General features: G+C 38.9%; 1 protein-coding gene across 1 annotated transcript in view; it reads right to left on the bottom strand.

Annotated features, from left to right (window-relative positions):
- Positions 1–7,133: 7,133 nt before the first annotated feature.
- Positions 7,134–14,398, bottom strand: part of ubl3b (ubiquitin-like 3b) — a 10,165-nt gene continuing 2,900 nt past the window's right edge. Inside the window, exons 3-6 of the mRNA XM_083891636.1 lie at positions 12,147–12,255; positions 11,213–11,299; positions 9,588–9,665; positions 7,134–8,646 (exon numbers count right to left, since the gene is read on the bottom strand). Of these exons, the coding sequence (XP_083747762.1) occupies positions 8,594–8,646; positions 9,588–9,665; positions 11,213–11,299; positions 12,147–12,255 (327 nt within the window). The 3' untranslated portion in view covers positions 7,134–8,593. The remainder of the gene's footprint in view (positions 8,647–9,587; positions 9,666–11,212; positions 11,300–12,146; positions 12,256–14,398) is intronic.

Consider the following 14,398-nt stretch of genomic DNA (forward strand, 5'->3'; position numbering starts at 1 on the left):
GACTGCAGCAAACGCAGTCAGTTCAGGACGATTGCTTCAAAGAAAATAAATAAATACATAAATACAAGCTGAGGCCTCGGGGCATTTCTGTGTGAGCAGTTTTTGACGTAACCATCATTATAATTCAGCACAAACCAGAGCCATCGCAGGTACTTAAACAACACACGACTGTAATCACTGCGACCCAGTTTGTAAATGAGCGAGTCCAGATTCCTCTGGACCACATTCAGCGTATTTGGCCTCGGCTCCATTTGTAATTACTTTAGTATGTTTTCCCTTCAGAGTTTATTTTGTATTTTGTTCATTTAATGTGAAACTGGAGGAGGAGGAAAAAAGGCTGGTCAGACGCCATGTGCCCTCAAGTGACAACTCGTCTGAGAAGTCACCGACGCCGAGGAGGAGGACGACGCCGTTTCCTGACAAACAGCAGCAACAAAGATGATATTAAGAATGATTTGACCTTTAACCTTTACTTTTGGTAAACTGTGTTTAACACCAAAAATTAGACAAAAAATACAACTGCACAGACCCAGATGGAAGGATATTTGAGTATATTACGCATGAACCCTTAATACTTTATTTAATTTGTAATAATTGTGCTGGATTACAAGTCAGGAAATTGGCTAACAGTGGCAGAACTTAAATAGAATTTAGTTTCAGTATTAGTTTATTTTAAAATCATAATACACTGAAGGGACTGGGAAACAAATGATTATCTTTTAATGACTTAACAACTGTGACAGGATGTTTATGCTTGTTGGTCCAATGTCTGTATCCTGAAAGGATTTAGTTTGTTCCCTGGATTATATTACTGTGACCACTAGGAAATACCCAGTACGAATTATATACACTGTATACTAGTATACAGTATACTTTTTGGGGGGAATAATCCCATATTATGTCACATCGCAGGATCAGTGGAAAAACAGTTGATACTAGTCGTTGATTTCCCTGAAACTGTAGAGTAAAAATGTCTGATTTACAGCATCATAGTCAGTCCTGGTCAGAACTTATGGAAACTTTTGTTTTTATTACATAACAAAATTTAGATCTCATTTTATTTTTTATTAAAAAGTGACAATATGGGACTTTTAACTTGAAATTCCTTTAAAACTGTACAGTAAACATGTCTGATTTACTGTATGACAGTAGTCAAATATGTCTTAAACACAACCTAGTGAATTATGGTCAGAACTTATGGAAATGTATGTTTTTATTACATCTCAAAAGTGATCATATATTTGATTGAAAAGTGCAAATATGGGACATTTAACTTGAAATGTCTCTAAAACTGCACAGATGTCTGTTTTACAGTATGATAGTAGTCAAATATGTCAACCTAGTCATCTTGGTCAGAACTTATGGAAATATTAGTTTTTATTCTTGTAAAAACTATATTGATCTGATCTGATGTGGTTTCAACAGTTTGTTGTGGACAACAGTTAGAGGACAGATAATAGATGGACGGGTAATAATGGATGATTTTCCCTACACAGAGAAATGGACAATAATAATAAAATTATGTTTGACTAATGAAGCAGCTCAGTAACATCAAATCAAAAGGTTTCAACTTACATCTGTGATGCATTGAGGTCAGGTCTTTAAACTCAGGAATCTATCAATGATCAAACAATATGAACATTTAAGTAACACATGTAAATATCAATCAAATAAACATAATCAACATGAAAAAGGCTCCATTTTAACTCACAGGAGGTTCTTCAAAATGTTTGGCAGGAGAAACAGAGGTCAAAGTTCTTTAAGGCGGGGCTTATATATGTTAGGGGGTGTGGTTAGAGGTTAGAGTAGTGGGGTAGTGGGCGGACCCTTGTGATTTTAAACAATTACATCTCAAAGTTGATTAAAAAATGCCAATATGGGACTTTTAATTTGAAATTTCTCTAAATGTGTACATCTGCTTGAAATTTCATATGCAACTCAAGAGACTTCACCCAACAGGAAGTCAGCCATTTTGAATTTAGCTGCCAGTTTGCCACGAAACAGGAAGTGGCCTGTAACTTTCACCTCGTATTGACCGATCTGCTCGAAACTTCCTCCCGCGTGAGACAAAAGACACGACCAGAAAACATCAACAGTGCTAAAAATGTTTGTGAGGAAAAATAAGAAAAACATAAAATAACACATTTAAACCATATTTGAACCAAATGTGAACCATGAAAAATAAAGATGGTAGTGCAAAGAACAATGTTCTGGATGAGGCTGAAGCAGTTTCCAGATAGAGAGCAGATTATTCTCCTGCTGAGGCTGGAAACACGAATGATAGAAAATGTGAGGTAAAAATGCAGAAGCCATAAGGTTTGGTCATTTCTTAACAGAAGGAATGTGATCGTGATATATTTCCGTGCCCTGCTTCACAGTAATAATGCTGGGGAATAAACTCTGGAAGTTTCCATTTGTCTGTCTTTCTCTCTCTTGTGTAGACAGAGCTGATGATGTTGTACAGTTACATGTTAGGGCAAAGAGGGGAAACATCAGGTTAAATAAACTGTCAAATAAAAAAGATGTGAAGCAACCAACACCCTCAGTGTCAGAGGTGGAAAAACTACTGAGGTAAGTAAAAGTACCACTGTTTTGATAGCATTTTACTTACAGTTGGTTTGATTATTTAAACAGTTTTAAAGCTTCCTCCTCCTCCTCCTCCTCCTCCTCCTCCTCCTCCTCCTCCTCCTCACTCACACCTGGTCAAAAGTCTCCTCCTGCTTACGATCCCTTCATCTGGAACAGCCACATAAACCTGTGTCGTTTCCCCAATTAGGAGACTAAAGGCTGAAGGTTTGAAGATGAAGGGAGGGAAACAGCAGCAGCAGCTTCTGGAGTCAGCATGAAAGCTGCTCATTTACTAAAACCCCGCTGGGTTAATTCAGCCCCTGCATGAGTGTGTATGTTTTCACACTGGCCTACTGAACTCTCTCCTCACAGGTCGTGGACAGACGGATGGACGAAGAGCTCCCAATCACACAAAACAAAAGCACATTAAAACATAAATGTATTATCTTATACTTTACAAAAAAATGTGCAAAAAGTAATACACATATTCATTTTATTCACATTTTATGATATTGTTGTGCTTCTTTGAAACAAGGTAGTAAATACCTATTCTAATAATAATAAAACAATTAAGTCCTGTGTTAACGTCCTTCTTTGGCAAACTATTTTTTTGACTTATAAACATAGTTTAACAATGACAAAGGAACCTTTAATTTTTTTTATTTTTTTTTCTGTGCTGAATAAGAAATTATTTTGAAAGGAATAATGCGTCCAAATCCAAACGCACCACATTTTTCATTGGCCATGGACACTACACTGTTAGAAATTAGGGTTCCAAAAGGGTTCCTTCTACAAGGGCTGAGGTTCTACCTGGAAACATTTACTTCTGAAAAACCCTTTCCTGATTAAAGGGTTTTAAAGGGTTATTGGTAACACTAATGGCTCCAGTAAGAACCATTTTGATCCAGAGAACCCTTTAAACTCACTAACACTTAATGTGACTTGTTCTGAATGTTGTACTTTATGAATTACTCAAACCAGGTTTATTATGAACAGACGTCTCAACCGTTTGGTAGAGGCCTGTATCTGAAATACTGTAGGGTCTAATTTAAAAATAAATAAATATTGATTGTTATTATTGTTATCATAAGTAAAAAAAATCAGAAAATAATAAAAAATGCAAAGAAATAATTTTTCCTTTGCTTTTCTCTTGGTGCGTACCTTAAAGGGTTAAGTATAAACTACCTGTACATGGATCATATTATAGCTTAATTTCTTACATTTCTTCAGCTGCATGTGTGTGTATAAGTAGTAAAACCTTATGTTTGACAGCTGTAATACTAACATGGACATTCTTAACTTGTCTGCATCATTGTTTTAGTTATGAACAGAGATAAACTCGCTTTTAACAACAGACATGACTCAATGACTCGAGTGGATGAGAAATGGCTAAAAAGGTGCAAAACAAAGATTACAAATGAATTCATGCTCCACATGGTTACAATGACAACAGTCAGTGGTATCAGTGTGTGTGTGTGTGTGTGTGTGTCTGTGTGTGTGTCTGTGCGTGTGTGTTCACAGCTGGTTTTAATATAGAAGAAAATGACTGATATGAAAACAGTGAGAAGGAGTGAAGGGAAAAGGAATTTACCATAACAGAGAATAACAGGAGTTAGCGCCTCCTGCAGAGAGCGGTATCTGCTGGTTTTCCATGATGGATCAATAGGGAGCTGAGAAGCTGTGAGAATATCTCCTTCTATTGTTATACTGCAGTTCTGCCTGGTCACTGGTTTCCACTTGTCTGTGCACGCAGTATATGAACAACACTTTTCAACCACAGCGAGCATCAGGTCTGCATTTAAGAAACGGTCGGACATTTCTGGGAAGCACATATGTGCAGTTCCTTGCAGTGTGTGAAAACATTTATACAATGGTCTCATTTGTTAAAAGAAAAAATGTCAAAATTGCTTCCCAGGGTTACATGACTCTCAATCTACGATGACTGTAAAAGAAGAAATGCAAAAGAAAAACCCATTATATTCGAATTATTATCATTTTATACTACATTTCTTCCAAATCTCACACGCCACACAAATCTTAACCCTCCAATACATGACATTTATCTGAACCCTCCTTTTTTCCTTCAAAACCTTTAGACCTTTAGAGTTAAAGGTGCATTATGTGATAAATCTAAAGCAACTGGCCATAAAATCCTCCTAATATGTCACAGAGACTCAGGAATAATGTTCATATAACAAACTGAACTCACCAACAACAACAGTACAGACAAAATATTCACATAAAAAAAATATTTTGCTGACCGCAAATCGTTTCGAAATCATGTTTTGGCATGTGGCGCCACCTACTGCCATCTACCAATCATTGCAGTCAGTAGAGTCTCAGCTGCCGAGCAACCACAGGTCACCAGTTACGTCTGAGCTACAATGGCGGAGAAAACGAAACCTAAAAGGCCTCTGTATTTTGAATTTGAGTGTAGTAACCGTTTTTGGCCACATTCTTACATATGGCGCCTTTAAATGAATGTTGACCACCCAACAACTGTCAATAACCTTTGAAAAACATAATAAATTGTGTTTTTATGTCCACATAATGTCATAATAATGGGTTTTAAATATAGGAAATTCACTCTCACTCACTCATCTTCTACCACTTTATCCTCCACATGGAGGTCCCTGGTGCCAATCCCAGCTGACGGCGGGCAAAAGGTGGGGGAAATGTGAAAATGTCTTGAGAGTGTTGAACATCTAGGAAAGGAAAGGAAAGAATGATTTAATCATATTTTACAGTGTAGGAGAGAATGAGGAGACAAAACCTGTCATTGTCTCCGGTGGTTTTAGTATCTCCTGGAATCATCTCGCGCTCTGACATAATTAAATAGTTTTAAACAGCAGTACAGTTTGACTCCACTTACATGAGCTGCATCAATGTCATGCTGCTCTTAAACAGCAGCACACACACACACACACACACAGCTGCCAAAGTGGGAGTGAGGGCCTTCATGCTGAGGCTGGTGTGAGTCCATGCAGCTGAGAGAGCAGACCGCCCTCCTGAGGCTGAAACACCAACAGTGTATGTGTGTTGGACAGAAGCCCAGTTCAAAAAGACTGACTGCACGCGCGCTTTGAGTCATGTCGACCACAGACAGCAATTCATCTCACTGCTGCAGAAACAGCTGCTCTGAACCTGAGGGACTGCAATTAAAGAAAGTTCCTTCCAACTTCTTCTTGTCCTCCGATTGTGTTTAGTCCTGTAAAAACACACAGTGGCAAAAACACACAGTTCAGATATAGGCAAGTGGAAACTGTGAGGGGTCATATACGCGACGTTGGAAGTGAAAAAAAGAACTGGGTTGACTGCACTTTTCCTAAAGTGCACTCGCTGCCAGTGTCAACTGGAAACCTGGACAACAGGAGCAGATTCCTGAGGACGTTTAGGAAAAAGTGCTGAAAATCAGCCGTTCACAACGACACCGTGGACAGTTTTATCTCAGTTTACAAATCATCCAATTATGTGCAAAACACCTTATTTGACCATGATATCCTCTCTGCTTCAGGGACTTTAGGTTCAACTGTGTGTTTCCCAGAAGCAGAACCAAACATATCGTCATTATTCTGCTCCTCACCTGTTGGTGGAACAAACCTCCTGAACACCTGAGGTTTGCTCAGACTGTCAGATCATTTAAATCAGGCCTGAAAATTTTATTATTATTGCAGCTTTTTCTTAAATTCTCAAATAATCGTCTTTGTTATCAATTCATTCTTGCCTTTTAAATGCACTTTTATTGCCAAATCACACTTGTATGTCTTTATCTCTCAAAATACTAACGTCTACTTTGATTTTAATGGAATTTTAATGTCTTGCTTTTATTATTTGTGATTTTCTTAGTGCTATATACTGACACATACAGTATATACTCTCATTTCGTATTTACTGTGTGTTAACAGTACATTGCTGTATTGTGGAAATAAAAACAGATTCTGATTCACTTTCACTGGCTTACACACAAACACTGCCACCTAGAGGTAAACGGATAAAATACATGTAGATATTGGAAACAAGGACAATTCTATTTGTCACATTTAACTGCAACTATTTTTTTACTCCCATACACACTACACTAACAGTATATATTACATATATACATACAAATAAACATACATATACATATATATATAGTGTTACACGTCATGATCTAGTTAAATATTTATATTTTAATAATACGTTAAATCTGCAAAATAATCAGTGACGTACGTATACTCTGCGAAATAAGTGAATAATAATCTCAGTTTGAAGCTTTTCTGATCACAGATTATTTTGCATTTAACTGCCGTTTAATAATTGAAGCAACATTTTTGACAACAATGCCAACCTTGATTTACTTATATCTGTGGTTATAGCCTCTTCAAAATGATTATTTTCAGGTCTTCTGTGATGGTTACTGAAATATCTTCATTTGCAACTCTTAACTGGACAAAAATGTGCAACAACAAAATAATAAAAAACAGAAACATGGATCAAAAATAATCTTACGCCACATTTTTAAAACTTGTAAAAAAAAAGGAAACAAAAGATGTTGCCTTAATTAAAGATTTATTAATTTATAATACAAGCTTTTATGTAGACCACATTGCATTTTAGTTTTTACATTTATTCATACTGAGCTAAACTTCATAGCAGTGACACTGATTGACAAAAACACAAACCAAAGGACACTCAATGGAAGGAATCAAAAGGTTTCCGACTGTTTCTGAAGAAACCGCAGCCCATCAACACTCCCAGTGCACCACCTTTTATTTAAGACCACATGCCGTCGCTCCACTTCACACAGTATGCCACGTGCATCACTCGCTCACCAACACTCACTCAGTCATTCACACACACACTAAAATTTAACAAATACCTATACACAAGATAAAAATTGATATTTTTTCAATTTCAATATTAATGATATCACTGAATTCCACAATAAAAGGCAAACAAGAAGTAAAGACAGCATCCAAATGAAACATCACCAAAAAAGTTTTTCCTTTTTACTTTTCACCCGAGTGGGAGACGTCGCTCCCTCTGCCTCGTTCTCAGTGTCCAATAGAGGAGAGTTTCACTCCAACCACGCGTCCACCTCCCATCTTCACCCCGTCATCTTCCGTCTGTGTGTAATTGGCCCTTTGTGTCGGATCCCGTTACCACAGAACGTCGGCAGTCTTAATGAATTAAGTCACCGCCACAAGTGTGAACATGACACCAGATGGCACACAGGCAAATCCTCTGCCTCCATTCTTTTTTTTTTTTTTTGCAAGCCTCACTGGGAGTCCTGTTCCTGTTCCCGATGGACCTGTACATCCCTCAGGTGTTGTCCTCCTGATAAAAGTTTTTAATCTCCATTGGTCCATTGCCAGGAACAAACAGGATGTAGCTAATGGCGCAAATGCCATTAGTGTCGATAAAAGACTCAACGGTTCAATTAAGAGGCAGAAACGGTCTACGGGGAGGATGGCACGTTTTTCTACCACGTGGGAGAACTGAGGTCTGTTCATCAAAAGGAAAATGTGAGGAAAGAGAGGGTGACACTATAAACACTTCTGAATCAACAACCAGGTTAAGTGCAATGAGAGGGTTAACACCAATGAGTTGGGGGGAAACATCCATGTGACTAGTAGGGAAAGGTTAAAGCCCACACCTCCTTTACAGCACGTCTGTGTCCATGAAGAGTGACGAGTTCCTGGGTCTTTTTTCACTATGTGCGACCGCTATTTAAAACTTGTCCAGTAGCAAAGGTATTATTGTACTGTCAAATAAAAATGGGCAACAACAGCGAATTCTGTAGATAAAAGTAAAAGTTCTGGAGGGATGTTAATATATTGGCACGAAAAATGCCTCGGATTGGACAAGAGTTCAACCAAAGTGGATAATGCCCCCCCAACCAGACTTCTGTGACTTATTCCACATCCACAGCTGATAGGATGACAGGGCAGCGGAGAGCAGAGTGTATGCATGTTTTTATGTGTGTCAGTTATAAGTGAGGTCTGGGTAGAAGGACGGGGGGGAGGCGGATGTTTCTGTTGCTTTACAAGAGGAGACAGCAGTTGCTCTCTGTGGTTTTTTCTCTGTTCCTTTGACCTACAAACACAGGACAACAGGGACGTTAGGCGAAAAACAAGCAGAGGACAACAAAAGGATGGGCGCCGTGTGGGACGAGGCTGACGCTATCAAACATGGCAACAAAGGCTCAATGGTCAAAGTTAAGTCCATGAGGAGTCCACTTCTACCTCATTGAAATAAACGACAGTATGGATATGTATATCAACAGTAATGTATGTCTTGTCTCGCATTGTCTCGTTAATAAATTATTGTTTTAAGTGTCCATTTCCTTCACTACACATATTTAATATCCAGTTTTATCATAAATAACTGAACATACAGTAGATTTTTAAGTTTCATTACAATTCTTTGACAAATTTGAACCTTTTTTTTTTTTACCAGCAGTAACTCTACTTTTTGGGAAAAGTAACTACAACTAATGACATTTTTAAAGTGACATGCCCAACTCTTCATCTTCAGTAAAGTGCAGAGCTTAAACAAGCTCAAAGTCTGAAGAAAAATGCTAATTATCAAAAGACAAGTGTTAGATCTGTGACTGATTCATAAGAACACATTCAACTCTATTTCACGTTTCAACCAAAGGTACAGGAAACAAATTGCTTTGGTGGTGAAAACCCGTCACAGATTAAAAACATCACAGAGCTCTTTCTTTTCCAATAGTTGCGTATTGGTTGTAGACACAAACATGCAAGGGTGGTATTTTAAGATTTCCAAAAAGAGCGATGTGGCTTCGGTTCTGTGTGGATAAAAAAGCTGATACGATGCAAAACGTTTGTGCATTCTACCTGTGTACATGCGCCCTGAGTGTTGACGTCATCAGAAGTGAACACAATTCTAGGCAAATTCAATGTCACCTTATGCTCATGTTCTTCTGTATGTTTAGTATTCTGAGATGGACATAAAACTCATATTCTGGTTGCAGTTTTGTAAAGAAAAAAAGATAAATGAAAGTTGCTCACCATGAGAGTTGGGCTCTGGAAGAGTCTCTCTGGCAACCAAGTGCATGACAGTCGTCCGGCCCGGTGGCAGCTTTAGGGCTTTAAACACAGAACACACACATGATTCAGCTCGGTTAGAACCTTCAGTGGCTAATGTTGTGAGAATGATATGATGTTATTGTAAAGCTAATGCTTTGGCCACATTTTCGCACAATTCGCAGATCAGACATGAACTCCAGATAATGGAGTCTGGTGTTTTCTGTTCAAATAAGACGTAGCAGCAGGTCATTGTCTGGATGAGTGGCTTTCACAACAGCAGGAGAATCAGCGGAGTGTCCAGGCGAGGGTGTGGCTCTTTGCTTAATCGTCCAAAACCCAGGGCACTCACCCATTCACTCACTGTGCATTCTCTGAAATTATGCCTGCTGCAGTTTTACATGAGCTCAAGTGGAGAGTACGTGTCTGAGAGCAGATAGAGACACTTCAACCAGCTCTACTGTCACATGATGCTATGTTTTGACTACCGTTGTCAACGACTCACTCCCTTTAATGTGTTGGTTTTATTTAAGTTAAGATTTTGTGTTACAACAAGTCATTATGTGTGTATTAGTAGTTCTTAGTGAAACAAGGCGGGACATTGTTTGTATGTAAATGACCCGTTTTGACCTGGTATTAACATCCGCCCTGAGAAACACGATCACGCAGACAGAGAGTGGATGTCTCTGAGGAAAAGCAATGAAGGTAAACAGGGGTGAGGTGTTTGATGAAAACACCGACTGTTGTTGACCCACTCACAAACCCGTTTATGACCAAACCCTCTCCACTTCCTGTTCCACCTTACCTTGACCACACCGTGTGAATTTCAGTCTGACTGAAGCCTCAGAGGAGGGGAAAAAGAAAAAGTGCTTTGTCTGCCAATGGTTGAATCACATAGCGATAAACCACTGGATCAGCCTATCTGATTGGCTGCCAGTAAATCCGTGTTCCTGAGGACACGAGCGTAAGCCAGGTGCTGGGCAAAGTGCACGAGTTGAAAAGGTTAATGGGATTAAAATAAGAAAATCAGACAGGATGTTTACACTGCTGTGTTTTGACTGAGCTGCTCAGTTGTTAAACTGTGTTCACCTCAAGTTCAGGAAGCTTGAGCGGCGAGTAGGTTCGCAAAGGGGCGGGAAATTCCCTGGTAAATGTCCAGAAACACACTTAACTTGAGGAATTTTGGAAATATGACTTAACTGAAACTTTCCATGGGAAATATGGGACTTTATGGGAGTGACACATGTTAATACCAGGTGTAAACGGAGCCCATCAGGAGCCGACTTGATAACAGGGAGGAAAATGAAAGTATAGAAAATGTGACGTAAATACGTTTCACAGTATTTCAACAATATATCACTCAACATAAAGTCCAGAGGAACAGCAGTTTAACAAACACCCCGTTGCACAAGCTCCACTGACTGTGTAATATTCTCGAGCTTTACCTCACATCTCATGGCCTTAATGAGCAAATGAGTTAGTTGTTCAACTCGTGATTGGAATTCCATACTTTGGTCATTCGAGGACAAACATGAATCCATTCACAGTGTGGATAACAGCTGCAGTGAGTGAACCCTATGCTTGTGAGTTAAGTTATCTTTGTGTCGTACCTCCCAGAGTAACATTGCCATGAAGGAAGCGTCCCTGAAAGATGAGGCGCAGTATGCTGGGGCTGCTCACCCTCTCCTCCTCCCATCCTGTCAGAAACAGCAGAACAACAAGAACATCAGTGAAGATGGAGGCACTTGACATTTTCAACCATAAAAAAATGTGTGATTATGATATAATTTATGTTGGAAATTAGACAAATATTAATGCCATCAACTACAAATTGAAAACAGGGGTTTAAAGGGATTTAAGGGGTGTAAACAGGAAAATTCACAAATAACTATAACAATAAAAAATAAGTCAAATCAAATATAGTATGGCATTTCAGTACTTCTGTGCAGCCATATACACTGATAATAACATTTAATAACTTAATTTGTTTCCAATATGCTTTCTAGTAACATTCATGGTTCTATAGAAACACAATGAATCAGTGATTAAATAAGTTAAGTAAAAGAAAAATCTATTTACTCTTTTAATCTTTGTACTTTCCAAGGTATTTTGGTAGTTTGCCATCATTATTTATTTTTAGTAAAAATGTTAATGGTTTCATGGTCAACGTTTTAATAATAGTGGGTCAAAAAATACAGAAAATTGACACATACGTTAATTAAATTTAGACTTCAGTTGCCAGTTTAAGTTTTTACATAAAATTCAACTTTCTTGTAGGTTTTAATGCTTGTGTTTGTGATCATTTGGAAAAGTAATGTGTATTGTATTGACCTGCAGTGTTTTATGTGAACAGGTTTCTTCTTAAAATAGTGTCCATCCCATTCAAAATCACAGGGCAAGCTACATGACAAACATCTAAAACAGCCTTTACCACAGGATGAATGATTAAAGATTTAAGATTGTTGAAGTAGACTGCAGTAGTAACATTTAGGTGTACCTAATAAACTGACAAAACACAACAGGGTGAATTCCGCAGAGACATACCTGCAGGCCAGTTCTCAAATACATGTTTGGCGATGTCTGTGGCCGAGTCGTTCGGGGAGAAAGTGAAGTCTTGTGTTTTTCCACTGACCAGGATAAGGCGAAGGTGCACCTGAAACAACAAACAATAACAGCTGAATTCAGTCCATAAAATATGTGGCGTTAACCGCCCAAAAAAAAAAACCTCTGACAAACTTCAACTAAAACACGTCTTCATTCGTGGCGGTGGAATCCCTCCAACCTTTAACCTCTAACCTCTTCAGACATGGGGTGACCTTCAGGAGGCTGTGAAGAGACGAGCATTCCAGTGCAATTAGATTCTTCCACGCCAGATCTCCACCATTTGCCTGGACAACTTCTTTCGCTGAGGGCTTACACTGAAGTGAGCCCCTGTTGCCAGAGACGACAACAGATATGGGTGGGGCTGAGGGGGAAGAACACTGGCCCTTTAGTTACAGGGCGCTGCGAGCTCCTCTCCGGGCTGTCGGCCTAATGCGATAACCCCAGGTGTCCCAGACAGCTCTGGGCCATATTATTAAACTTACATGGCTAGTGCGTAGCCCTGAGGGGACCGGGCAGAAGAGTGTGGGAGGGTCTTTAACAGCGGGGTTTCCAAGATATTTGATCCTTTGGGCTACTATACACAAAAATCTCAATAATACCTTCAAGGTAGGGCTGGGGAATGTGGCTTAGAAATAACATCTAAACATCAAGATATATTGGGATGTATCTTGATATAAATCTGGACACAAAGCTGTTCCCCTGAGCTGATTAAATGTTTTCTAAATAGAGGTTTGTGCTCCTCACACGAGAGTAACAATATGAATACAGTTAAATGTTAGTTATTGGCATAGAAGAGGACCGTTTTCTCTTCAGCTGCTGCTCACTTACAACAAACTTAATGAAAATCAGAAAATGCAGCCAATCTCAGCTCTTGCGGCTTTGGTTATACCCTCCACACTATGATCTCTGTGCGTGTCACATACATGGTAATCTTTATGAAGCATGAATTGATGAGTGTGTCTGGTTGGTTACGTCCGTGTTGAGTGAACACAGAAGGTGATTTCAGAACAAAACCCTGAACATTAAAATATGACAACCAAGGCTTGTTGTAAAAAAGACGAAGATATTTACATGTGATATACCATATCATTATGCTCCTTATAGATTGTGACTGCAGGTACTGCTCCTTGTTAATAATGTACGTCTATCTAATCCATCATTTCTAATAGATTATGTCACTGCTTGAAAATAATTGCTTTGGTGGTTAAACAAAAACAAACCCTACAGACTTAATCTTTCTGGTGTGACACTAGGGTAAGAATTGACAGAGGAAATTAATTTTCTCTGGCATTTTACCTTCTTAAAAAGGTCAAAGATAAACTTTCCTTGGTTCACAAATCACAGGGGAGAACAAAGAGACTTAACTGTGATGTGTAATATACAGAGAGGGGGCAACCCCACTCTCTGATCTGTTTACAAATACAATCCTCCACTGGTGGTCCTCTGCCTTCCCTTCCCCCCTCTGAACCGAATAACCCCAATGTGGGGTTACATGTCATCATTAACAAGCTTTGTTCCAATCTCGTTCATCCAGCGCAAAAATAAAAAACAATGTTGAATCTGCCCAGTTGCACATGGCAACACCCTGTGTCACTCAGGTCCTCAACATTCTCCAATCAGAGGTCAAAACTGAAATCCAAACATTGCTGTCACTTACTTCTTAAGGGTTAACAGCGCTATTAAAGGCTAATCCATGCATAATGTTTGTCAGGTTTCCTAAAATCATAACCAATGTCAAGTGAATGGCCCTGACTGCTAACTGCTGGGATGGATTATCTATTAAACCATACGCCATCTACATACCCGCTATAGGTGTCAGATGGCAACCATGCCCTTGTTTTTAATGTATTCTTAAAGATACAATAAGTGATATAAACTAAAATAATTTGCTAATCTTCCAGAAACAGCAATACAAGCTATACTGTATTCCCACTGGTCAAAAGACACATTTAATCAATGGTTTTAACGGGATTCTTTTTTGAGTGGGAATGTATTTAATTGGCATTTTTGTTTGTTTCAACTGAGTTCACGACATCATAATCCACACACAGGTGCTGCAGGGGTGAAAACAATAGCACAGGGTAGACCAATCACTCGCAATGGGAATGTGTTAATTGCCTTGTTAGTGGCTATACCTGCTTTTAAAATTCCCAGGATACACCACCTAATTACAGTGAGAAAGAGGCTTTACT

Source organism: Microchirus variegatus, assembly GCF_963457635.1.
Source record: "Microchirus variegatus genome assembly, chromosome: 6".
Classification (NCBI taxonomy): domain Eukaryota; kingdom Metazoa; phylum Chordata; class Actinopteri; order Pleuronectiformes; family Soleidae; genus Microchirus; species Microchirus variegatus.